Source organism: Taeniopygia guttata, chromosome 6 (genome assembly GCF_048771995.1).
Source record: "Taeniopygia guttata chromosome 6, bTaeGut7.mat, whole genome shotgun sequence".
NCBI classification, from domain to species: Eukaryota; Metazoa; Chordata; class Aves; order Passeriformes; family Estrildidae; genus Taeniopygia; species Taeniopygia guttata.
In genome coordinates this window covers 20,827,883-20,855,445 of record NC_133031.1, presented here as the reverse complement: position 1 = coordinate 20,855,445, position 27,563 = coordinate 20,827,883, and the positions used below count along the sequence as shown (strand labels likewise).

General features: G+C 40.7%; 1 protein-coding gene and 1 long non-coding RNA gene across 3 annotated transcripts in view; both read right to left on the bottom strand.

Annotated features, from left to right (window-relative positions):
- Nucleotides 1-6,987, bottom strand: part of TNKS2 (tankyrase 2) — a 28,829-nt gene extending 21,842 nt beyond the window's left edge. The window contains exons 1-3 of the mRNA XM_030276086.4: nt 6,662-6,987; nt 1,362-1,586; nt 328-423 (exon numbers count right to left, since the gene is read on the bottom strand). Coding sequence (XP_030131946.4) covers nt 328-423; nt 1,362-1,586; nt 6,662-6,866 — 526 coding nt within the window. The 5' untranslated portion in view covers nt 6,867-6,987. The remainder of the gene's footprint in view (nt 1-327; nt 424-1,361; nt 1,587-6,661) is intronic.
- Nucleotides 6,988-11,248: 4,261 nt separating this feature from the next.
- On the bottom strand, nt 11,249-27,427 carry LOC115495784 (uncharacterized). 2 transcript variants are annotated; one of them, XR_012056712.1, is made up of 4 exons: nt 27,288-27,427; nt 24,262-24,391; nt 22,284-22,336; nt 11,249-13,359 (listed from the first exon to the last, which is right to left on the bottom strand). It is a non-coding gene; the product is annotated as an uncharacterized lncRNA (long non-coding RNA). The 2 variants fall into 2 exon arrangements; XR_012056713.1 differs by lacking the exon at nt 11,249-13,359 and adding an exon at nt 18,820-19,101.
- Nucleotides 27,428-27,563: the final 136 nt, after the last annotated feature.

The window sequence follows — 27,563 nt, the reverse complement described above, 5'->3', positions numbered from 1 at the left end:
AAGGCCATGTTGGATGGGGTCTGGGCAACCTGGTCTAGTCAATGTTCCTGCCCATGACAGGGGGTTGGAATGATATGATCTTTAGGGTCCCTTCCAACTTAAGCCATTCTATGACTCTAAAAGTTTGACAGTTCATTATTGAACTAGTACGATAAACTATCCAGAACACATGCCATGACTGAGATGATGAAAGTCATATAGGAATTCTATTTAGAATTATAAACTAGAGCCAAGTTAAAGTAGTATCAAAAAGACAAGCTCCAAACTATTTTGTTACATCAGTTCAACTGTTACTAGCAATAAAGAAATCTCAAGATTATCACTTACCCGTCAGCACTGCTTTTGCAGATGGGTCTGCTAAATCCAAAGCTGTTCTTCCATCTGTGTTACGGATGGTTGGTTCAGCACCGTGTTGCAGCAGTACTACAAAAATGCCAAAGATTTCAATGAGAAAACAATTCTACATGACAAGGTTTATGAGACATATCATTACGGTAATCTGCAAACAATAAAAGAAACATTCTAACTTCCTTTTTCAAATTTTTAATGTCAGAATTCTGCACAGTGACCAGTGTATCTGATGAAATGTCTAGACACATTTTAAGGGAAAAAAGCAGATCAGAAAGAGAACAACCACAGACTGACAAGACACAATCTCAGTTGAAAGCTTGTGACTGACCCACCACAAAAACTCAGCAGCTATTTTCCATCAGCTCCATAGCATGCTGTCCCAAATCCTGTGCTCTCCTAACCTGCAGACAACAGTGGCAGGCTATGCATGCTGCACTCAGGCTGAACAGGCAATGTTATCTGTACAGCTCTCTAGAGCTTTACAGCTCTCTTAAAGTAAATGACAGCAAATGACACAATCAAGAAATGTTTCTTGACTACGTGTCTAACTTTCTACCTCTTCTTTAAAGAGCACCTCTTAAGAACTGTGTAAGTAAAACAGGTAGTCAATATAATTTAAGTTTTCCCATCCTTAACTAATTTAACACAGCTCCTACACATAAGACAGAATGAATCAGTTATTAAGATCACTTTTGTTCTTCCCACTGCACTGTGATCAGAAGCAAACGGCAGCATAAAACCTAGGCTGAAACAGAAGAGAATTTAGCTCCATCGTGTCACTTTAGTGCACCTTCACCATGATGAATCTTTATAGGTAGACAATTATAAAAAAATATCCAAAAACCTGTATCTTGTAACAGTGACATATCAATTGAAGTTTCTGAAAGATGTTTACTTTTAACCCTTGTATCAGCCATAGCGCCATAGAGTTAAAATAGTCTTAAAAGGGTTCTTGATTTTTCACAGTGAAAACAAGTGAGTCAGTCACAGGAAGAGTAGGAGAAAATTACCAATGCAGACATCTGTCTTTCCCTTAATGGCAGCTTCATGAAGGGGAGTGTAATTCCAATTATCTCGAGCATTAGGATCTGCACCGTGCCGCAAGAGCAGATTGACAACTTCAGCATGGCCAAAAGAGCAGGCGTTGTGAAGAGGAATAAGGCCTCCATCATCTCGTGCGTGGACATTGGCACCGCTTTGAAGTAAATATTCAACTACATCCTTCCGACCAAACCCTGGAAGAGGAAAAGGGAGAAAAGGCTTCAAGGTGGGGTAAGAGAAATTCCTGCCCCAGAAGTGCAGATTAAACCAACAAACTACAGTAACAGTAACCACTCCTAAAGACAATCACAAGTGGCATGGTTTACTAAAGAACCATTTACATACTAAGGATGTTTCTCAAACTCTTAAAATTAGATTAAATTCAATGGAAAAGGAATATTAAAGATTACAGAAACAACTAATATCTTGATAGGGTTCCCTCAAATTTCAGCTGTATCTTGCATACTTATATAATGGCAAATGAACTAGGACATCAAACTGTATCTATATTTGCATTACTATCTCCACATGAGACCAGAACGCTTTAGGATTTCTGCTTGTAGCCATTATACCCATCTGGTTATGTTCCAAAGGCCACCTTTAAGGTTCCATGAATGTCTCTGTGGGTCTCAGCAATTATTAGGGCAGGTAAGAGCCATATTTTAGTATGTATCAGTCTTCTGCCAAGTACCTTCTGGGAAATAACTCATGTGCAGGACAATGCCTTCCTTTAAATATCTCAGTTATAAACTCTTTTCCTGAACAAATCAAGACCTGGATGAAGTCTTGAGCTTGCCCCTCAGAGGCAATAACCATGAAGTTGCCAATACCACTGATATCCAGATCGCAGTGAATTTAAACTTTGCTACAGATCACGCATAGAATGTCCATGGTAGGTTTAAGTCCTTGCAACCATGACCTAGAAATGATGTATATTCCTGATAACAACACAGCATTTCAGTGACAAAGTCACCAAAGCATACAAGTGTCAGCATTTCAGTTATAACTGAACTTTTAGTCTTAGCTTAGTTGTGACTGAACTTTTCCATACCATGCTCTTCACTAAACCTGACTTCAATAAATCCCTCTTCTGGAGCAAGAAGCACTTTCACCACCTGGAGCTCCCAAAAAAACCCATTGCCATTACTAAGCAATTTATGGATCCTACTTGCTAAGAGAAGGTCTTGTAGACAAGCTGCATGTATCAGAGAGAGAGGCCTGGACAAGTATTCAGAAATACTTTAGTTAAATTCTCACTTTACTCTTCTTCCCTCAGAAGTCAGGTAAGGAGCCACATTCACCACAGATTCGTCATTATTGTAACAATCATTTTATGTCAAACTTTTGAATCACAGCATGAATTTCAAGGTGTTTTCGAGTAACAGTCACAAGGCTATACTGGTGATGTGATTCCTCAAAACACTGGTGATGTATTTCTTCAAAATACAATACTGATGATACAAATCTTAGCTTACTAGCACCTTGCCTATGATAGAACCACAGACCCTACAAAAATTCACTTTTGAGTCTCACCATGCCACTTACCCACCTTGCCTGTTCTAACAGAGAACAGAGCTCAGTACTTGGGATGAGAACTGGATCAGACACATGGTCCATGCAAAACCAATTTATCTGCACAGGCACAGTAAGTAATATTCACTGCACATGCAAGCATATTTCTGCTGCCAAAAAAAAATATTAGTAGCTATACCTATGTAAGCTTATTGTCTATATTACATTATGTGCATCATGTTTCTCAGTCTTAAATATGTTCAGCTATTCAAAGTATTATAAATACTGTTATTTTTCTTAAATGTGTCCTGATATTCTTCTTGTATCTTCAAGCTTTCAAAAAATTCTGTTTATAGTTTGACTATATACTCAAAACGTACTAAATTATTTTGAGAAACTACTCAAAAGAGACCTTCACATGTGCCGGAGTCCTGCAAATACATAATCAAAACTGTTATTTCATGACAGACTGCTTGGTATTTTCTTCTGAGTACCAAAATATGCTCTCCAGGACTGCTACAATTATGTTAGGAAAGACTCTGACCAAATTCTTTGTTACATATCTGGTAGCTAAACCACTCACTCTTGTACTGAAGGCACTCCTATCTCTCAAAGTATTGATGTAAAGCCACTTTTTTACAAGTAAAATTCCTCATCAGGAATCAATATCACAATTGAAAATCAGCTGTAGTAAACCTTATTATAGGCATAGAGCGTTCCCTTGGATTCCTCTATTTAATACAGAGTTTCAGTCAGACACAATTCATGAGCAATCCACAGCTCCTCCCTCAGCAAAGCCTGCCTCTATTCAGAAAGTACCTTCAGTACAGCCACACCTCTGTATCTAATTTAATGTCATGAAATTAATTCATTTGTATCACACCAATTTTTGTAACTTCTCTCCAGCACTGAGTGCACAGCAGGGATTCCTTACTTCCTTGGGGAAGCAACTGTACAACAGGGCACCATATATGGAAGGGGAATTATTTTCCCATTACTTTCTAAAGGATGCATGAGTGCAGAGGAAGTGGCCACACTGCACAATGGTCTCTGCCTCTGCTGTTTTTCCTGAGCGTGGAAAGCAGGGGCAGCCTTTGCTGTCACGGGAAGGCAGTCACTGCCTACTCTAACAGTTCCGCTTTACCAGTAGCTGGCTGCAGTAAAAACTGTTTCAACACTTTAAAAAAACCCAACATTGTAATTTTTAAGAGGTAGGTGTTTTCTTTAGCTCTTGCGCTTTTATCAAGAGACCACCTAAATGGGATCACACCTTTCAACTGCAACGTAATGGTCTTATCATCATGAACCCTTTGTTTTTTATTGCCAACAAGAAAGGCTGGCTACTCAGGACCTTGAGCTGACAGTTCTACCACCTGTAATAGCTGAGCAGCTCACTGCACTTGTTTCCTGGAAAGTTACAAATTTTTAGCTGACAATTTGCTATTATTAATCACAGTAGAAATGTACAAGTGTGTATAATTTTAAAAAGGTATATATTTACTGTCACTGTGGGTCATAATTGACATCCAGCTACTTCTGATGGGATAAAAAGCTAACAGAAAGAACTTAGCTCAAATTCTTCTCCCCTACCCTGGGTGTTCATATTTTTAATGAAATTTAGATTGCAAGAGGGGCATTTTGGTACCTGCCAAGTCCTTAAAAACTTCTGACTTTGACACACACTGTGATGAAAAAGACTGACTTGAGGAAGTATATGAAGTTTATGATGGGAGAGGATGGAGCCTCTTTTATTGTGAAGGGTGGTGGGCTCTTGACTTAACCTTCAGGATAACTTAACTATCACACACACTGTTGTGTACTACAAAATCCAAAGAGCAAGCTCCAGCAAAATTCAAACACGTATTACTTCTGATAATGAAACATTTCTAGGGAGAGCTTGAAGATTTTTTTTTTTACACCTTTTACTTCAAAATCCATCTTTACCAACGCACACATGGAAAAAGAGGAATTTATTTTTTAATTGTTAGGTAAGATCTGGGAAAAGTCTTTAAAAATATAACCTAGGTTCAGATCCAGAATGTCACTTAAAAAGGAAAAAAGAGCAATAAAAACCGTGGTGACCTGGTGTATTTCAGCTCCAGCTCCTCCATAAAAGAAGTCTTGAAACTGAATGAAATTAGTCAGAGAAGTTTTGTAATGCATTTTCTAAGATTACTCTTAAACAAAGCAGGAATACAACAGATTTTTGCTTTTACTTCCTGGAATGTGACTCCTTCAGAGGCACAGACAAAAGAAGTGAGTATTATTCCAACTGTGAATAATAGGGGAAAGACAAAACCAAACAAAACCAGTCAGGCCCAAGTCCAAGAGCTACTTATGTCCACCTTTCACACAGAGCCTATCGCAGGTGGGCTGGTAACAGCAGAACTCGACCTGAGGCAGTAAATAAAGTTTCATGGAGAAATCACACAAGTGCTTTCAGTCCCATCTTAACCAGAAACCCTTAGCATCTCCTACAGGCCCCTGAGAAGAACAATTAATTTCTCTGTACCAAGTCATGGTGACTTGTGCATGACAGCAGTATCTCCCATTTACACACCAACCTGCCTAACCTTCGAAATCTAACAACTACATGAACTTACGGCTATACATTTTTTAAAGAAAAATCTTTCTACCTATCAGGAGTAATATAAAGTCAAGACAGATCACCCCTATTCAGAGAGATAAACTAGATCATTACAGTGAATGAGAAAAATCTTAGGCCAAAAAACCCCCAAAACTAACAAAAAGCAAATAAAAAAACAACCCCTCACTTCTCCAAAATGCTCTAAAACATACACAGTTGTTTAGAAGTTCAGTGGGCAGGTAGGATTGATGCATATAAAAAAACAGCTACAAAAACTGTTTTCCTCTGACAGGATGTTTTGTCTCCTGAGCTGTCTTGCCGATTAGGCTTCTTGAATTTATGAAATACTGCTGTTCTGAGGAGGCTTTCAAGAACTTAGACCTCTTAAGCCTGAGTCAAGCTCTTTAAACATGAGGAAAGAACACCTTTAGCAGAAACCTTTACCAAGACAATCTAATAAAGAAACAACATCTTTGTTATTATCCATATTGATTAGCCGAAAAGAAGCTGTTGTTTCCTGCAGACTGTCAGCCTTAGAGTCCAACATCTACGGCTGTACTTAAACCGAACAACCAACATGGAAACAACAGTCACAGTCAGGTCTTTGTCTGAAAAGGTGGGATACAATCTTCTGGCCAATTGCCAGTGAAAGCAGTCGTCCTGTGACGTCAGTTGTTTGCTCACTTACGTCCTGAATTAACAAAGTCCATGTGTCAAAGATAAGAACGCAAAAAGCTTAGAAACGGTGTTATCTGACGAACACCTTCATGCGTTCAATTCTAAAATGCACAGGCCCGCTGAAATCCATGAGAACTGTACGTGGGACATGTGTCTCTGTCAGAGCTCACGTGTCACAACACGAACAGCATAAACCCCACTCCAGATGTGTCCTCAAAGCCAGATGAGATTTGTTTTTTTTAAAAAAAAAGGGGGGGGGGGAAGAAAAAGCAAATGAGGGAACAGACGCAGCTGTACCGGCAGCTCGGCGACCCGTCCGCGTGGGTGACACGGGCTCGGTCCCGGGGCCGGGCCGGCCGCGATGCTCAGGGGCCGGCGGAGCGCTCGGACCCCGGCGCTGCACCCGGCCCGAGCGGCGAGGCCCGAGCGGCCCGGCCCGGCCCGGCGCCCCGGGGAAGCGACGCTGCCCCCCGGCTCCCCCTGCCCCTGTACCTGCGGCGAAGTGCAGCGGGCTGGACTTCCTGCCCGCCGTGTCCCGGCTGTTCACGTTCTCGGGCCGGACCAGCCGCTTGACCCGCTCCACGTCCCCGTTCCTGCAGGCCTCGAACAGCTCCCGGGCCGGCTCTGCCGCCGCCGCGCCGCAGCCCGGCGCCTCGGCCAGGGCGGCCGCGCCGCCCGCGCACCTCCGCGCCGCCATGGCCGGGCCGGGCCCCGCGCAGCCCCCGCCGCCCCGCACGGGGCCCCGCACGCGCTCCCGGGCGGGCGCTGCGCCCGGCGGAGGGATCCGGGCACCGCCGGCCTCGTGCGCAGGCGCGCCCCGCGGGAGCCTCCCAGCGGCGGCCGCGGTGCTGCGGCCCCCGGCACGGAGCGGGCCCCGGCACGGAGCGGGGCCCGGCACGGAGCGGGGCCCCGGCGCGGAGCGGGCCCCCGGCGCGGAGCGGGCCCCGGCACGGAGCGGGCCCCGGCACGGAGCGGGGCCCGGCACGGAGCGGGGCCCGGCACGGAGCGGGTCCCCGGCGCGGAGCCGCCCCCGGCACGGAGCGGGGCCCCGGCACGGAGCGGGCCCCGGCACGGAGCGGGCCCGGCGCGGAGCGGGGCCCCGGCACGGAGCGGGCCCAGCGACAGCGCCCACACGGGGAGAGCCCCGCACGGGGACACCGCCCACACGGGCTCTCCGTAACCTGCCCCCTTGGCGGGGGTGGTGAGGGGCACAACAAAGTACAGCACTAGCGATCTGTCCGAAAAGAACAAATGTGCCTTTGCTGTTCTCAGTAATTCAATGTAGGGATTTTTCTGTGCAGGGATTTCCGCCCCCCCTGCAAAGTGTGGAAGACTGCATTTGGGTGCCAATGGCTTCATGATCCTTGCACAGTTGCTTATATAGGAAAATACTGTGACTCCGAGGAAGTTCAGTGCTTGCAAAATAACTATGTAATGGAAATTAGACAACATAAATAGCATGGTTCTCTTTATTAATGTCGAAAAACAGATATTAAAAAACCTGTTAGTTGACTTTGCCAGTTCAAGGTTTTGGAAGAGAACAGAAATTGTCCTGTCTCTCTCCCCCGGCAGCCCTGCAATAAACCTCACTGGCTTGGTGGGGGAAGCCTGAGCCCAGATGGGACTGACTAGAAGAGAATTCCTTTGATAATTCTGAAATGTGTTTTTTTATTCACACCATATTAAAACACTTTGCAAAAGGTAATTGAATAAGGTCAGTAGCTCCCTGTTGCAAATGCAGAGATGAGTACCTCCAAACTCAATTCAACTTGCAGGCTGCTGTCACATTAAGAAATGAAATTACTTAAGGGCAAGGAAAAGGATCTAGCACATTTGTACAGTCTTCCATTCTGTCAAACATCCCTGTCCCTGAAACAAGGCAATTACATCCAAATTTTCTCTCCCTGGTCCATGCTAATGCCTAAACTGCACCCAGGAATTTTTTTGGGGGAGACTACAAGATGTACCAGGCTGTCACCATGCTCTAGTGACGGATCAAGGTCTGATACTTGTGTCTGTGTCCTGTTCAGTTTGGTAATTTACACATAGCCACAGCAGTGTGACAGAAGAATGCAGCCAGCACAGGGCAGAAACCACATGCACTGACAAACGTCATGCCTTGGTCATGTGTGTTTCCTGTAATCCCACTGGCTTTTCGCTGTGCCTCCATTGAAATTCCAAGCTGTGCTCAGCAGGCAGGGAATAGCCAGAGTCCCACACATACATAATTCATCCACTGCTTTGCATGGGGCCCTAATGTTCCTGCATAAACTGTCATCAACTCTGTCTCATAGGCCCTCTCAGACCTTCCCAACTTCTCCAAAGTCTGCATGATGAGAGTTTCCCTTCCTGCCTGCAGGCACCACAGACTGAAAACAGGACCTGCAATGCTGCCATTTGTATCTTTTATTGTCACCATTAACATGTTTGGAAAGCTATACAAGCTTTTGAGCTCACAAACCCTTCTCTGGGCCCACAGCAGAAGTAGCAAGTGCACTAACGTGACTACTTTCATTTTAAAATTAAAGAAGGGACGTTGTATCTAGAAATGTGTGGAAGTGCAAGTACCTGTGTAAATACAAACACATCCTGCTCCTCAGGTCTTCTCAGTAATTTGAAATCCAGAACAATATTTCACTGTTCTGCTGGAGCGCGATTATAAAGAGCACTGCCTGAAATAAATTCTACATTTCTCTCCACACCACTATACCCAAAAGGTACTATTATTCTAAATTATCTGCAGCCTGATTTCCTTTTCCAGCATGTCTTCCAGCATAGCTTGAGTGTGAAACTACAGCAGGTCTTTATGAATGGAAACAACTTTAAAAAATTACACTGTAAGAGCAGGATTCAATTAGCTTTGAATTCAAGGAAGAAAAGACTCTCAGCATATTTTAGCACTGGTGTATTAATAGCCTTCACAGTGACTTTTGAGATTCACCATACATACATCTCACCTTTTTAATGTAATTTGTTTATTTATTTTATGAGAAAATAATCTGCAAAATCCAATATTTTTGTTTTTTCTTCTGTACAATAGCATGGTTAGGAAACCATAGCTGAAATATATGCCAAATCCCATCCAATACATGTGGTAGGGACTTTTCTAGAAGCAGAAGGGGCTTTGTAACCCACCTGTTACTAACACAGCCTGAGAGGCTCAGCCATGGACAGCTCAGAAACATTTCACTGTTATTTCTTTTAGAAGTATTTTGGAAGTGTGCTCAGTTTGTTTAGGAACATGCTTGGTTGGTCACTAGAGGGCAGGAAAGGAAAGGAGATAAAAAGGAAGGAAAAAATAGAAAAAAATGATGGGGAAAAAAAAGAAAAAAGAAAAAAAATTGAGAAAGATATAGAAAAGGAAAGAAAAAGAGGGATTGTTTGGGATGGAAAGACTAAAGCAGCCTTAAAAATAAATTATTTTCCTTTCTGCTTAGGAAATTAAGGTTTACTTATGGGGAGAGACATTGTTCATGCCAATCTGCAAGGCAGTCCATCAGATTTAGGATTTTTGGCTATCAGCCCTTCATGTTATGAGGATTTTCCAGTTCTTTCTAATCGTTCCAGGAAGTTCTTTGCCTTGCTCTTGGAAGCAAAGTAAAATTCTGGAATAAATAGAACATTTCAAGAGTTCAGAAATTTAGCTTATTCCAAAAGGGGAATAATTTAAAATGTATTCCATTTGAAATATTTCCAGATGAGACTTGGAAAAAAGGCCCAAACCAGGGATAATGAATGTGAACATCAGGAAATAATAAAATATTCCTATGAAGAAAAGGGTTTGTTTTGGTTTCTTATTTGTATTTATTTTGATCTGTTGTTTTATTACTATATTTTTATAACTATAAATAGAAACTTTCTCAGTGCAAGCTTCTTTTTCCAAATGAAAAGATCAATTTATGAAATACAGGCTCACTGCAAAATCAAAGCAGTACGGGCTGTACATCAGTAAATATGTGTAATACTGGATTTTTAAAGAAACTTTCTCCCTTCCTCTTCTTATTTTATCCATCAAGTACTTTGGCTATGTCTCTTGAACAAGCAGGAACTGGTTCTTTTTCTCTGCCAGTTACCCATGTGTAGTTAGTGATGTTTTAGATGTACCACCTTTATTTTACCAGCAGCTGGGGCTAAAGCGTAATAATTATAAAATGTTGTTCTGGAATAACAAATGGATTAAAAAGAAAGAAAGGAGACATGGAGATGGTGAAATGTTGACAGACTGAGCTTTTCAGAGAGGAGCAAGCACAAAACCACGTGGTCCCTATAGGAGATTGGGATAACCTGTCAGGTGTTCACAAGCTGCAATAGTAGGCCATTTAGTTATCAAAATCCTGTCCCTGTTTATGCAGCAACCAAGATAATTGTTCAGCAGCTTCATGACCAGCTGCGGGGGTTAGAGAAGATTCATTTAAGTGCTAGGGAGAAGCTTGCATTCTGGACATCAGCAGCACAGATAAGTGTATAAGAGTTCATGGAAACTAGATTGCACAGAAAAGAAAAGCCTTTGGTCCAGGATGCCTGTGACTTGTTTAAAATTGTTCCAGCTGTCTGTCAAAAATTGCTAGACAGAAACATGTCCAGAGGGCTTAAACGGAGCTCTTGTTTGTTTTTCTGTAGTGCCTGGAATATTCTGGGATGACAGAGAGCTTTTCTAAAAGTGTAGGCTACTTGCATGCAAAGCAGAATTACACAGGAGGCCAGCAGGAGAACACGGCAGAGGCCTGGGAAGTTGTTACTTTTTATTGGGAAGAAACCACAAACAGCAGAGGAGCAGTTGGGCCAAAGATCAGCATTGGCTGGGGAGGCCAGCAAAACAGATTCATCTGTACCTCAAATAGGTATAAGAATATGAAAATGCTAAAAGCAAATGAAGGCAAACCAGAATATCTGTCCAGCCATGAAATTAATTTTTCTGAAGCCAATCAAAAGAAAAAAAAAGTGTGGGCTAATTAGGTTAAAATCTGTGTAGAACTGACTGAGATAGTAATAGGGAAAGAGCAATTCTCTTGAAAAAATCATCCTAAGGGAGAATATTTAGAATGAGCAACCAACAAGTAGCGAGAGACTCTCCATGCATTTAAATTGCAATTCAAGTGACATTTTATTAACAAAAATCGGTGTTTGTTTTCTGTCCCAATTAAAAGCTAAAAAATAAAAAAGGCTCTGTGGAGGTTCAGACATCTTCACAATCTGTCCTGGGCCTTTAACAGAAGTGTCCAGGTCCTCCAAGAAATTGCCAAAGCAGGCAGGTTTCTCAGTGTTTTACTCTTAATTGCCTTCTGAAGCACTGTACCCCTTTCCACTGATGGCATAAAAAGCCTATACTTTTAATTTGGATACTAAATTGGTTGCCCATAGTATGTAAATACCATCCAGAGCAGGCAGTGTGAAGGAAAGCAAAGAAACTAAATGTAGTGTTTTTTAAGGAAGTAGTAGTGTACCACTCCAAATAGTTGCACATAGATTGTCAAGTTGTTATTTCAGGCCAGATCTTTGAGAGGCAATTTCCCAACAATTCAAGTGATGGCTTCTTGGAACAGCTAGTTCCACAGTCCAGGGTAAAAAATAGGAAAATGAACAGGTTATTCTTGACTTCAGCCTAAGAAAAAGTTACTTAGTTTAAGAAGTTTTTATAGTTTCACCATGAAGTTGTCAAATCCAGTGAATTGCAGTATTTCTAATGGAAGGCTCCTGCTGAAAAGTAGTCCATGGTAGTGATTCAGAAGAGGAATTGTGATGAGAAGAGGGAATGCCATTACAGTGATATTGAAGTCAGACATTAAAACATTAAAATCCTAAGACTTACTGTGAAGAATATATTTATGCAGATTTTTAACTGAATAACAGAAAGCAGGAAACATGTTCAAACATACCATTCATTTATGTGTATACACAGCCTTTTTCTGGATTTTTTTTCATTTTTAGCAAGAGAGAGAAAATTTTAAACACTTTATTCAGGCAGTTTATTCTAGGATTATTTCTGTGATCTTTTTAAATTCTCTAAGTATTATAAACAACTGTGATTTCTTCTATATAGTTTATATGAAGCCTTATAGCAATAATTAATATCTTTATTTATCCATGAAAGATAATTTTGCCACTAAGTCTAGAAAATTACTGATTTTCTTCTTTTATCAAACATGCTTTGATTGTTGAAATGTGGCCTGATGGTGACTCTCAAAGCATGGGTACACATGTGATGTATTCTGACTGCCTAAAAATAGTAAAAGGTGCTAAATTTCACCTGGGAATGTGATTATTTAGCTCGATATGTGGTATTTGGCCAGTACAACCAATGCCTAATACCTGATAAATTCCTCTTTAAATGGCAATACTTTTTAGTGTAAAGGATAATGCTGTGTAATGAAGATTTTAGCTATCTGGGAAATAAAAGGTTTTCCTTTTTATATTTTAGAGGTTACTGAATACATTTCTTTATAATTAAAAAGTAGGTAATTTTTTACTTTATATGATTACATAAATGCTAAATATTGCTGCTAAGGTGGAGTTACACAAGATTTTATTTCAACAGCAAGGTTACTAAATATATCTTAGGTTCTATTTCTCTGGAATGGTTCCAGGAGCATGAATGGTCATCCTTCTCTCTTTACTTTTCAATTCTTGCCTCATCTGGCCAGGCCCTTTGGTCTTCAAGATGAGAAATACCAAACTGAATCTCCTACCTCACTTCCCCAGAAAATGTCCAGTGGGAACCTATTTTACTTCCAGATCTGCCTCATGACTTGAACAACTTCAAACTGGAAACAGAACAGCTGAATGGAAGGTTAGACTGGTGTGGAGAAGTGGGCATGATGAAGATCTTAAAACTTTAAAGACATTTGAAATGTTATCTCTGCACACAATATGTGTGCACACAAATCAAGATCTAACAGTGAAATAGCATTTTTGACATTAGGTTACTAACTGGTTTTCTTCAGAAATAATTTCACTGATGATCCTTTCTCTGCTGTCCGGACAGCTCATGGAGCAGACTTACTGCTGTCTTCCTCATTACTGTCCTTGCATTGAAACTATTCAGTGTGGACCAGAATAGCCCTTGCACTCTAGATGATAGGAGCCAGATGTTCTTGTGGCCCTCTTAGCTTGTAAACAGAAGTCATCTGCGACAGATAAACACTGGATACAAGTTGGCCTAATTTGTATTTGATCCAAGAGAAATAGTATTCCTGGGAAAAAAAATATATGGAATGCATGCTAGTTATTAGGAACTTTACTGGTAGGCAACCAAATGATCATTTGAGACAGTTTGACACAACCAGCAAAGTCAGCTGTGCATTCAGAAGGGTGCAGAGCACTGTAGAACTGATAAGAGTGCATGCACAAATGGCTCAAGGGTTTTCTTCTCCATTCAGGCACATTACACTAACAGTATTTGATAATTTATCCATTTCCCTTTTTATAGCTACATTGAGAGATCCAAAAGCAGTCTGTGCTGTAGCAAAGATCTGAGAGGCCTCGTGCCGATTTACCACAACGACTGATACATGCCTGTGTTCATTTTATCCAAGACAGAGAAGTCACATTAAGGAATAATCAGGAGGTAGTAGGAATCCTCCAATTTAGCCAAAAGAGCTTTTAGCAAAACAATCTTGGAATAAAATAAAATTGTACTTTTCTGAGCAATTCTCACTTGGCATCTACTCAGGTAACACGGAGAGGGAAGTTCTGGGAAGTTGGATTTACCTATAGAGAGTGTGGAGTAGAAACTGTCTTTTGCATCTAACAGCACAGTAACACCATCTTCTGCGGGAGAACTGGTCTGCTTTTAGCAGAGATCTCAAAGAGTCCTGTAGGTGTAGCCCACCTTGGCTAAGAGCTGAATTAGTTACTTTTTTCCCCACGTGGCCTAGTTCTGTCTAGCAAAGTGTTGGAATATTTGGAGTAGTCATGTTGACTTACATAGCGAGATTTGCTAATTAAGCTGGTCAACTGCCAGTCCCTTTAGGATAGGAGAAGAATCTGAAGGCTTTGCCTCTGCACTGGCAGAAGAGTGTGAGAAAAAGAAATAAATCTACTATAGATTCCCTTAGCTAACATTCCTCAGCACTGTGTTATTTATTTCTGGACAGATTTATAATGTACATTGATGCTGAGCTCATAACATTCTAAAAAGGAATATTTAATAAATCCCCAAAGAGAAGAAGCAGAAATCAGAACATCATGCTTCAGTATAGTAAGAAATGAAACAAGTATTCATGCTACCGTACATTGTTCAAAAAAACTATGGGAAACCATATGGTCAAATCTAAATTATGCATTAATGGCCACCCTGAGACCACTCTCTAAAGCAACATCCTTGTCCAGCAGATGCTGACTTGGAAGCTTGGGTTAAGATATGGTGTGAGCTGGTGCCTTACACTGCACAGGGCCACTAAGGCTGCAGGCTGCAAGGAACTGGTGAGACAGGAGGATGGATGGAGGATGGGCAGGGAGTTCAACACTGTTATGTGAAGTGTGCACAACTTTGCACTTCTTGCAAAACAGCATTTCTACAGCTATCTTGTATTTTTTATTGAGGTAATTACCCAGTTGGGATGGTAGAAGAGTTAACTGTAGGTGTGGTAAGAGTTAATTCCAGAATGAAAAAGCAGTGAAGTAAAAGCAGATGTTCTGCAAAGTGACACTAAAACCACCTAAATAGTTCTGTTGGCAGAATGGAGTAGTAATAGCCTTGCTATTATTACTAGTCTGATCAGAAAGGATGAAATTCAAGCTATGCTCCCACATAGGCCAAGCTCACAGAGTTACTCAAGACTCAGATCTGTATGTATGGACAGAAGTCAGCTTGGCACAGCACTGAAGCTCCTCCTTTAGGAAAGCAGCTAGAGGAATCAGATTTAACCTTTAGTTACAGACTTGCTTTGGAAATATACTTTTTCTTGACAAAGAAACAAGGAATCCAAGACTGTGTGTTTGTATTTTGAAATTGCCTAGTTACTGATTCTTTTTAATTTCTAAGTTACACTTTGTCCAAATACTTTACACAGAAGATTTATTGGCAGTTTGGTTTTTCTTCAGGCAAACTGCCAGTGTCCTAGTTTAAACCCCTGCTTCTGCTCTAGCTGTTCCCAGCACAAATGTGAAAGCTTAGGTGACATTATACTCTTTGGACAGAGGTTTCAAATTCAAACTGTGACAAGGCTTAATATAGCCCCTCTGTGTCTATATCCAGAGGAATTGTGCAAAGCAGCTGGGTATGTGGTTACTGGGAGTAATGGCAAAGTCTGATAGTTTTTTTAATTCTGATGCCAAGCACCCTTTATAAATCTTACAACATGGTGCCATTTGGAAACCCTGCCTTCTGTCCATTGTTTAGGGAAAAAGAAGTTGAATGAAGAGAAATCACTATAAACACAATAATGTGATAATATCACCATAAACATAATAATATGAATTATGTGTCAAAAAGTTTCAAACCAAAAATTTAAAATCAATAAAAGACCTTGATTTTTTAGGCCAAAATGGGACTTCTGTTTTGCTAAAAAACTGCATTAGAAATATGACTAACAAATTAAATTGTAATGCTGCACACAGGATATTTTGTACCCTGTTGTTTTGCAAAACACCACAGCACTTACAATTACTAAATTGAACTATTTACATAAATGTTAACCAAGAATCCCAAACAAGAAAAAGATTCTGCATAAAAAAAGTCTAAGAATTTTTTTAATTTTGGGAGGTGAGGGGGAAATATTTTCACCAGCGACTGACAATTATCTGCACTTTGTGTCTACGTAATAGGAAAAATTATATTCCTTCTCTTGTAAGAAAAAGTTATGCTTACAAAAAAAAGCCCCAAACAGTAACAACCTTTCCAGGGACTAGTCACTGAGAAGATCTTCCATAGTTTCTTGGTACCTTGATTTGTGTTCACTCCACATTCTGTCTTTCAATTCAGGGATCTCTAAACAGCTTCTTAACTAGAAAATTTTCTGTCAGGTATTGGGAGGTTTTAAGTTATCGGGTGATTAAGAAAGAAAAATATGAAAGAGGTAGTGGGATTTGGTTTTCTGTTTGAAGCATAGCTTGGACAGTTCTGTTGTGCTGCGCACAAAAACAACTTGACATGGGCATGGACACTCCAGGCTAAATTCAGAAGGAACTCAAAGCAGGGCTTCAGTGACCTGCAGGGATTTATTTGAATGTTCTTTTCCTTTGCTATGTACCTTTTATTATCTTATGTCAGTCCTCCAAGTTTATCTGTGTGAAACTAACACTCTCCTATTTTTAAATTGCTTCTGAATAGGGAGTAGAACCTTTCCTTTAAAATACATGTGTATAGTTGTGCATTTGTGCTACCAAATTGGCACGTGTTTGCAGCAGACCCACTGACATGCTAACCTTGTTTTTGCACCTGGTGTGTTAGCATATGGTAAGACTAATTCACTGATTCTGTGAGGCTCTGCTTTGGAGCTCACAGGCTGTGCACCTTAGAAGCTGCCTCAGCTGCAACTGAAAACAGGGCTGCTCTTAGTCATTTTTCAGGACAAAGGAGTTCATCTCAAGTTCTGCTCTGTCTTCAGCAAACACCTGATATGACCCTACGTTTCTTAGAAAGACTCACTGGAAAAAATCTTGACTGTTAACTACAAGTGGGAGGAGGCAAGGATGAATCTAATCCCTTTCCCTTGTGTCCTCTGGGCAAGAATGATACACTGAGTCCCTGTTATATTGCCTCCAGTAACCTGCTTTGCCCCAGTGCAGGCATGAGTTTTCCACTGTGGAAAGTTTGTTTTGCAGATATGTGAGCCCCAAGACTGGTACACTGAACTGTTAGACACTCGTGACTAGCACAGCTCCTCTAACTGCAGGGACAAGAAAAAAATAAGTAGGAGGAGAAATGGGATGTCAGGAAAACGTGCTTCTTAAAATGTCACGTGTCATTTTAGCTGTCATCTTTTCCTAAATTTTGTGCTGCATCACTTGAGGCACAAGGTGAAGGAAACAGAGCAAAGGGAGGGCAGTGGCCAGCATCTCATCTGAATTAGAGGCCTTGTGCTTAGCACTGCTCAAAGACACTAAAAGATTTTTTTTTAAATAACACCCAAGACTGAATTTCTATCAGAGTAATGATGTTCAGATAAACTCAAATGTGCCTACAAAACACTTACCTGCAGTGAAAATACAGAATTTATGAAGACTTAAAATTGCCCTTCCTATTAAGACAATGTATCTAAATTATTTTTGCTTGGACCTTTTTTGGCACATTTTACATTTAAATTTTGACATTTGTGATGGGAAAAAAGGACCATCATGAACTGGCAGTGCTCCTTCTGGGTCCGCTTTGAAGAAAATGTATGACCCCATAAAAATAGGCCCCTGTCACAGCCTGTCATAGCATCTGCTCAGAGACAGAATAAAGCCTCTAGATACACAGCCTCTAGCCCAATGTTTTCCTAGGCTGACATCCATATTTTTCCATCATGATTTCCTCCTGCTCTCTGCCACCTACTCCAAATTAAACCAAATTTAGTAGGCAATTCCAGACATTCCTATTCAAAAGTGTCCCCTGGCAGAAAATCAGTGCCCCATTTTTCAGATTAAAAAAGAGCAAGCAAACTAAGCATTTTCTCAGGATGTATGCTTATATCTCTCTCACCCACTCTAAATCCATGCATATGCTTTTTGCATCAGCCATCCTATCATCAGCCCTCTAAGCCTGGCTACCAAAGGCAAATTTAAGGTGGTTGAGTAGTCAATTATTTGCAGAAGTGAAGTCTCAGTGCGTAAATGAACTCATCTACTCAAAAGACTTAGAAAGGAAGAACACCAGATTTAGATTTGATAATATATATCAACAATGGAGTTACAATACATTTTGGTAGTAGTTAAAATACTGTGTAGAAGCACCTCAAAAAGTTCTGCAGTACTTTGGCTACAGGTAGTTGGAGTGTCTGGTTTATCTGTAAGTCATGTTTCCTTCCTGCTATAAAGTCTTGCTCTAATTCAGATCTTCAACTATCTAACTCTTTTGATAAGGCATGGAAACATTGTCATTCCACCGTAAAACTTACACCAGTATGAATCTGCAGGGAAAGGTTTGCTCATCTGGTCTGTGTAACCACTCCTTCTTCCATAAACAGACAATATAGACAGATGAAATAAATGTTAGGCAACATTTCATCAAACTGTAAGATTTTTATGGCATTTCTTTTCAGCATTACGACAGATTCGAGTTGGTTTTTGCCATTTGATATGTTTATAGTATACTGGTACTGAAGTACAGAAACCCATGGATTCAAAGGAACCCCATGCTCTGTTAAATTTCTGCAGACTACTGTGGCTGTGGGGATGATGCACAGTGATAAGTATAATTGTCCCTAAACTCGGAATACATCCCACTGAATCTGTTTCTAAGCATCATCTTGCCCTATCAAGAAAAGCCTGGTAGGAGTTTCAAGTAGGGGTTCCCACCCTTGTTATTAGTTGCATTGTAAGGTTTACACACTGCATGTGGTAACATTGTTCAGGGAAAGATCTTCAGGAGTATAATTACTCTTTCAAATTCATATGGATAAAGAAAGGAAATGATTCTGAGAACAGAGGACCTCAAAGACCCATGAAAGCAAGAGACTATCTCTGTTGACTTCGCTGAGAAGGTATCATTAGAAATATCAGCCAGAGAATCAGGACAGGGACCTCCTATATATATGTGTGGGATGTTATTCATACTTCACACCAGTCTGACGTGCTTACGCTGGAGTAGGTCTCATGCAGTTGTATTAGGAACAGCTGTTTTTCATCAACTTTTCATCCAACTCTAATAGTTTATACAGTTTAAACAAAATAGAGATGAATGTCTTCTTTTGATAAAAATGGTAGAAAGAATGTTTGGCAAACTGATGTAAAAGTGAAAACCATAAATGTCAGAGTTCAGAAAGCTCCCAGTCTTGGACAGAAGGATTTTCCTGCAAGAAAGATTAATTTGCCTTTATTTTTGTATATGGCTATTATAAAAAACAGGGAACAAGCATAAGCCTGGAATAAAAAGCCATAGTAGGCTATCAACTATGTTATGTATTTTTAAAGCTTCATGTTTGAAAACATAGAGGACAAAACAAGTACTATATCACTTGCAAAACTTATAACAATAGAAGAGATGTTAAATGCTACTGACTTTAAGGCTGATCTAAACCTTTTGATTTAGAACAAGATCAGTGATGGAAAGCATAGCCCATCTCATTTGCACAGCATCTATAAAGATGATTTGACAATAGCCAATAATATGTTTAGACTTGTGAAACTTTAGGATGTAGTATGAATCAGCATTCATAGTTTTTGGATGAACAGATAATGAATCATCACTTCTCTTCCTCTATCTGTACTTACGTAGTGTTACATAAAAGGGCCAGGTATACTATTTTATTTTCTGGTATTATACCTGCAGGGCACGCATAACCTGATTTTGAAACTAGCAGCCCTGATAATAGGGTGTAATTTCTAAAACAGAGACATTCCATTGACCAACACCCCATCCTGCTTTCAACATTGTTGTGCTTTGACTAGCAGAGAAGTTTCTCCTTAAATACCTTCTTCATGGGATATTCAAACACAGACTGTATAAATTATGAATATGGCTATTATCTGGAGAAGCCAAATGTGTAATATATGACAGCAGTAATAAAATCAATGCATAATTTCTGTGCTACCTGTTTTATACAGAACTAGAGTTTATTTTCTTTAATGCGCACCATCTTTATTACTGTCCTGAGGAAAAAAGCTACCAAGGGAGCAACTTCTCTTTCTCTTGGGGTACAGGGAAATTAAAAAAGTTAATAATTTAAATGGGATGGGAAAAGATTTATTGTGTAAATATTTTACTTCCCTCCATTCCCCCACTTGCTCCCAAAGGACAGAACCACAACTTCCTCTCCCATAATAGCCAGTGATATGGCCAGGCCTTGGCTTGGTGACAGCCAGCTCCTGTCCTATGAATAGGCTGAAAATGCTTTGGCTGGACTCCATCTCTGAACCTCTCCTGTTAGAGCTATGCATCTTTGCATGCATAAATATACTGCAGAGAAATATATGGGTGTATAAAAAAGCATCAAGTACTCCAGGATGGATTTTCCCTAACCTAGGAGAAGGACATAAATGCCATGCCACCAATGCCATGTGTTATTTTGCGTCCCATCTCATTCTCCGTGAAGAGATCCTTGATAGAAATCTTTGCTGAAGGCAAAGAGAAAGGTTGGCTTTGTTGAGTTTTGTTTTTTAAATGTTATGTTTCCAAGAAGCACTCTGTTGGATATTTATTCCTTTAAACATCAGAACTTCATTAAAAAGAAAAAATTCTAACTACCTCTGGGTTAAGAGAAGCTTTTTGCTTTCACCTAGTCTGGGAATAAAAGCAGAATTCCTTTTGCACTGCTTCCCCCCCCCACCCAACACTCTCAGTGATTTCAGATGAAAGCCCTCAACTCCTCATACCCTTAAAGCGTACATCATGACTAGGAAATGCATGTCAGTGTCACCAAGGGGAGATCCATGCCTTTGCAGCAGTGTGAAGGGTAGATGAAGTTAGTTCATTGAGCAAAACACAGCTCATGCCCTAAGTCCATCCCAGTGCCAAAGTGGATAAAAAGAGCTAGTCAGGAAGGATGTGTGGGGGTTAAGTTTGCATTTGAACATTAGGTTTGCATTAAGAGCAGTGGAAGATCACCAGCATGGTCAGTGGCCTGGAATGGGCTACAGAAGGTGAGACTGAGGGAGCTGACTTTGCTTAACTTGCAAAAGAAAAGCTAAGTTAGAATGGGTCAGACTGCAGCCTCCCAGTAATAAGAGGAAATCAAAATAAGACGGAGCCAGATTTTCCCTTGAGAAGTCCAGCAAAAGGAAAAGAGGCAGTGGTCACGTCTTGCAGAAAAGGAATTCCAGACAGATAAATAGAAAAAATTAATAGAGTTGTTAGGCACTAGTTGTCTAGAGAGGCTACGTCCTTGAAGTTGTTAAAAGCTCAGCTGGACGAGCAACCTGAGCAGCCAGATCTAACTTTGAAGCTATTCCTGCTTTGAGGAGGAGACTGGATTATGTGACCTCAAAAGGCCTCTTGCAACCTCCACTATTCTGTGACTGCAATTCTCCAGAGAAGCATGCAAGATTATTCTCACTGATTAAAACCATTTTAAGTCTTGCAAAACTTACTGTAAGCATTATTGCTTATAAGGAGCAGCACATTTTGACAGTAAACCATCTGTGTTCTGAGAAGCAGCATCTAAGAATAACCCAAAGAAACCAATTTATTGCAAATATATTATTTAGGCCACAAATCTTTCTACACTCAGGACCATAACTAGTTCTCCTTCCACTGCAGGATGAAAGAGGACTGATGATGTTACAGCACTTGGATTGAAGAGCTTCATTCTTTCCAGCAAATCTAAAAATGAAGTTAATGTCTGCCTGAAATCTGACCCCCATGAAACTGAGGAAATATACATTCATATACATATGTATGCTGCACCCAAAGAGGCATAACTAGGTCAGATCCTGGTAAACTCAAATTTTTTGTCTGAGTGGTTAGAAATTAAACTAAATCTGAAAGAGAAAAGATTCATTCATTCATCTCTTAGACATATGCCATAGGGGAGTTTGTTCTCTGCGCAGAAAATCCAATAAAAACTCAGCACAGAATTTCACTGTACTGATTTCCAAGCCCCATTCTTCCTTGTGATACACAAGACAAAAAGGACCTTGTAAGAGAACCTAAAATAGAGAAATGGATCATGTCTTTTGGTTTGCAGAACAAGAAAAGGAATGTTACTCAGGCCCTTCAAGGGTTTCTAAACACTCTGTGTGAACATCTTGCAGCAATTAGTTGGGGTGCTGTCAGATATAGCAATGCTTATTCAGGATGAAGGTTTTATTCAACATAAATTTTATGGGAATGGTAATCATATTGAATAATCACGTGGCTCTTGCAAATCTGTAGGGAATTGTGCATATGTGCATAAAAATACCACAATTTTTCCTTCAGAGATTGCAAAGAACAAGAATACTGCCCACATAGCTGATGGAAGTGTCTGCTGAACCAACATTTGCTTCACACAACATTAAGCATAAACCAAATTGCACAAAGCAGCATTTCACTTACTATTTTCTTTGGAAAAGACTATTCATCAGCAGAGGTAATTCCTTCACCTGGGCCTAGAGGAAAAAAAGAGAGAATAAACACTGATTATCTATACACAGTAACATGATTTATATTTATTAAATATTTGGCCACTGATTATCGAGGTTCAGCCATCTCAGGTACGTGGTTAAAAATAAAACCCACAAAAATGGAGAAAAATAATCTTGGAATGTTGAAATACTGCATTTATTTCAGACATTTAGGAAAGCCTTTGTATTCTCAAAAGTTAATCTGGTCTGTATTTATAAGTCAGATTTATATTCATGTATAAAATATATGTATGTGTTTTGTTTTCTACACTCTTGTAAAACACTTCATGGAAAGCTCGGGTTATTCCAAGAATGAATACCTACATTTATGCTCTTCCTTCTTTCGGTTTTCTTTCATTTTTCACTCTACATCACAGCAATCTATAAATAATGTGGCATTGTCTTTATTTCATCTTACTACATACTAGCAAAGACTTCTGAAAGACTGCATTCATTAAATCAGTTTAAGGAATTTCGCTCAAAATATCCTGAATTTAATATAATCACATGACATTAAATATTTGAGCAGCCTGAGATATGTTTTCTTGCTTTTTCTATGTCACTTTTTTCAGAAAGCAACACACTTCTCTGCCACTATACATTTTCAAAGTGATGACTCATCTGCAATTGACTAATTTATCATTAATCAGCCTTAACTAGATTAGACATTTTAAATCAATTTATAGTTTCTAATTCAGTCCAAAGCTTTCAGTTTTAAGGAATTTAAATGTCTTTGAATTTAACCGTAAAAGGTTCCAAGAGTGGCAAGAACTTGCACTAGTGACTGAAATAGAATGAGACTTAGAACCCCTATGAATGCCCAAAGAATTAGACCCATGTCCTGTTGCTGTAAGAAAATATAAACCCCATCCATCTTTGCATGTGTATTTGGCTGCATGTTGCTTGTCCTGCTCTCTAGGGGGTGGTTATGGCAGTACTGCAGTGAGGGCAGTGCAATATTTTTTCCCAGACTTTCTCTGATTTGCCTATTAACAAGTGATTACAATTTACAGGTATTTCAGTGAGGGCTTCCTAACAGCTGTAGCATGTTGGATCTGGTTGAAACCACCCCCCTACCAACCATGAGAATGGGCTAATAAAAATTCTAAAAATATCCAAAAATTATTTCTGCCTCATATGGACTGTATCAGTGCTGAAGAAATTCCTAAAGCAATAACAGAATTTCCCAGGACTAGTTTCCTTGTATAAATTTGCAAACATTAGTAATTTTCAAAGTTCACCAAAGGGCTATGAGAAGCAAGTAAATAATAAAGCCTTCTATCAGGACTTAATAAAACTCTGCTTACAGAGTTTTTCATTAGATAAACCATTAAAAGTAATTATAAATTTTCAATGCTTACACACTTGCTATGTATCTGAAAAATCACTATTTGTCTTACAGTCACATTCATAGAAAACTGCAGCCCAACTTCATAGATAATACACATTTACAAAGATTAGTTTTAGTAGCAGAGAACAAACATTGAACAGAAGAGTTCAAGACAAGGAAAAAAAAAGGCTGCTGTTTACCTTGTGTTACAGAATTGACCCTGTCTATTACCACAGATGTCCTTTAAAGTCATTAAAGCTCTGTCTTTTTCACAGGTGTTGTGTGATGCTGCAGGAACGTGCTAGCCAAAATAAGGTGGACATATTTTGTTTTCTAATGACACCGGTATAGTGCTGCTGGCCTAGCAATTGATTTTAGTTTCAAGCCCAAAACCATATCAAAGGCTTTCCTGCTCAATTGCATACTGTAACTGCATTGCTCTCCCACCCAGCAAACAGCAAGGATTTCTCAAGAGATGCATTACTATGCAAGTGAAATGGACATAAGTTCTTCTCTCTGGACTTTTTTACCTATAAATGTGGTCATGACTTTACTTTGCTCTGAGGAAATATTTGCCTACCTTCAAAAGCTTCAAAAGCCTTTAATTAAATGATAATAGTTCCTCTACTCTTTCTATATCCTCCACTGCGATGCTTTTCCTTTCTTCCTTCCTGAAGTTGTGGGGGAGGATAGCAAAGAAGCACAGCGACCTGAAAGTAATATAGTCAGAGTAAACACAAAATCCTTGCTTAATTACTCGGTCCCAGAACAGAGGCTGAAAAAAAGCAGCTCTTTCATTCTCATAAAATGATAAGAGCCAGCAAAGAGATGACCAGAGCAGCCCATTGCGGTGTGATAGCTGACAGGAAGGCACAATCACTCATTATCTGTTCCCAGAACTGCTGATTGAAAGGTTGTAGTTAGTTCAGCTGAGGTGAAGAATGGCAAGATCTGGAGGACCATCTGCATATAAAAGCATTTGCTGTGGAGCTAATACCATATATTTGTCTTTGAACAGAGCAGCGTGAGCCCAGTTGCCAGTTTGTCACTGAGCAACCTCAATGAACTCCTTGCAAGCGAGCCTGTGCCTTCCACTGCATCTGGACCATCTAGGCTCCAAACTGCTTTAAAAACGTACATTTAAGGTTTAGTGAAACTATGGTAGCTATAATAAAACTGTGTTTTCTATAGCTAACATGTTGCAATTAACTTACTAGGTCTAATGTGCCACTTTTTCAGGAAAAGACAGAGAACTAGTCTGGGTGATCGACTTGGGTTTCCTTCTTACAGAAGCAGTTGGAAGTAAAACAGCCTATGATGGGGCTTGATTTTATAATCAGCCGTGCTTTTTCCACTTACATATTTCTGCCACTGTGCACCTACCAATGTCAGAAAAGCTGATATGCCACAAATTGCTGTCAAATGCCCAGTAAGACAGGAGGTTTTTTTTCCTCTGATGGTCCTATTTTAGCAGCACTATTTGAAAGGTAAGACAGACAGAAAGATCTACATTTTAAGATGCCAAACCAAAGTATCTGGAAACCTGAGTCCTCTATAAAAAGCACAGCTAGGGAACCATCACTGACAGGACAGACTGGTGTGTTAACTCACATAACCCTGTCAGTTTGCCTCAATGCAGGGGTGCCTCCCTGGATGAGGAAAGAGCTACCCTTGCTCTGCACAACACTTTCTGCTTGTATTGGCAACCAGGAACTGGGACACCAGACCACGGCCATGAATGTGCTCCAGATTACCAGTTAGGCACAAAGTTACTGTATCCAGTCTGTATTTATTGACTTGGGCAATGATGTGCCTGTGAAAGGCTCTGGATCTCACTACCATTTTTTTTTCTAATCATATCACTTGAAAGTCTTTCAAGATATTTTCCAAGTTAGGCAAAACAGGTATTTACACAGCAGAAGCAAAATATTTTATAGCACCAACAGTGCAATGAGCTACTACATAGCAACAGAAATATGTGCAGGAAAGCCTTGAGGCAACTCCTTTTTTACAGGCTTCAAGCAGCTCTTATTTAGTGTCTGCAGGTAGTGTGATAGAGCAGCCCCAGCTCTGCTGCACGTGATCTCTGCTAACACAGCAACCCAGCTAAGCAGTGTGTGTGGGAAGATCCATGGACAGGGATCCAAGTAGAACAGGCAAACAAACTCCAGAGCTATTTACTGATTTTTTATGAGTAAATAGAAGAGATTTGGTAAGTGCCAGCCATGTGTCCAGTCTTTCCTTATACCCATGGGTATGTTTGACCTAGTTTACTCCAGGTGGGGGGTTGGGGCTGAAAGTCTTTGTAGCCCCTCCAAAAGAAAAATAAACTTGCAACTAATAAGGCTATTAGCAAGGCTTCCAAAACACAGATGCTGTTTTCTATCACTTTCTGTAGACAAAGAATGAGAAAATATCATCTGCCTTCGATAGGGAGCCAGCAGTCACCAAAAGATAAAAGAAGGGAAAGGAAAGGAAGAGCAATGTCAGTAGCAGGGATGCAGCTTGAGAAGTGGAGGACCAGGGAAGGCTGTCCTGAGTAACTGGCTCCAGGGAACAGAGCAGGACCCTCCAAAGCCTTCTCTGCATTGCCAGTTAATGCTTCAGGCTTTGTCTAGGTGACACTTATTATCATGTACTGTCACAAAAGGCACGAACTTCAGTCACCAAGGGTCAGAACTAAGAAACTGCAGTGTTACTGGCTGGTGAATACTCTCATTACATGCACAGAGGCAGATACTGATCTATGTGCCATGCATCTGTCATCAGAAGCCTCTAACCTTTTCTGTTTTTGCCCTCTGCTTGTATGTAGCTTGAATCCAAGGTGAAAGTGTCCTTGTCATCATCTGGTATGCTCACACCCTATCTTCTAATAAATTCTCACGCATAAGCAGTAGAGCTTTTAATTTCTTTTGCTCACAGATCAAGAACAGAAAAATCCTTTACTGTTTGCTCATCACTGTAAGCCCCCTTTGCTTCATGTAGAACATAGGACTTCCTGCCGTTCATTTGTATGTTGTCTCATTTACTGGTAAAAGTTGGGAACTCAGAAAATCACAGTTCATAGACTCCCTATCACATCTTGTTACGCTGACTGCAAGCTATCTGCCACCCTTGGGAAAGAGCAGCTGAGCGGGAAGAAGATGCCAGTAGAACTGTTGATCTGCAGAAGACCCAGAGAAAAAGTTAGCATCCAGGACATGGTCTTTGAAGAGCAGTAACTCAGCGATGAACCTTCTCTAGCAGGATTACTCAGCCTGCAGAAGACACCATGCTGTCACCTGTGGGCTGTCCACAGCCCCTGCAAGGGCCTGTCTGTCACAGGGCCTCTGGGAGGCGGACACCGGAGTGCCACAGTATTGCTGTGGCTAATGCTGCGGGGGCTGCCTTCCACCACTTTCTGTCCCTTTCCTCTGGAAAAAGGCAGTAGATAAAATGTGGGGCCTATAGCACGGCCTGTCATCCTCAGGCAGTGCACAGATCACCAGGTGTGCGAGGTGAAAAGCTGTCTGCACCATTTACATTAAAAGTACAAAAGTACTTTTTCACTGAGGACAAAGGCAGTTAGATTCCAGGAGGATGGATTTCTGGCCCTGGGAACATTACCTTACAACTTAGTGTCCCGGCTTCTTTCCAACGAAGCAGAGAAGTCTATAATTTAGCACAGGTTTTCTTCAGCTGGGCAAGTCCCCGAAGCAGCCGCACACGGGCACGCGAGAAGCCCTCACAGAGAATCCCGCTGGCTGGCTGGCTGCCGGCACGGCCGCGTGCCCGAGCGAGTCCTCGTCGGACCCCGGGGCCGCAGCTGCTGCCGCCCTTCCCGGAGCACGAGGGACCGGGGGCAGCTCCGGGCGGGGCCACCGGGGCTGTGTCCGGCCGGCA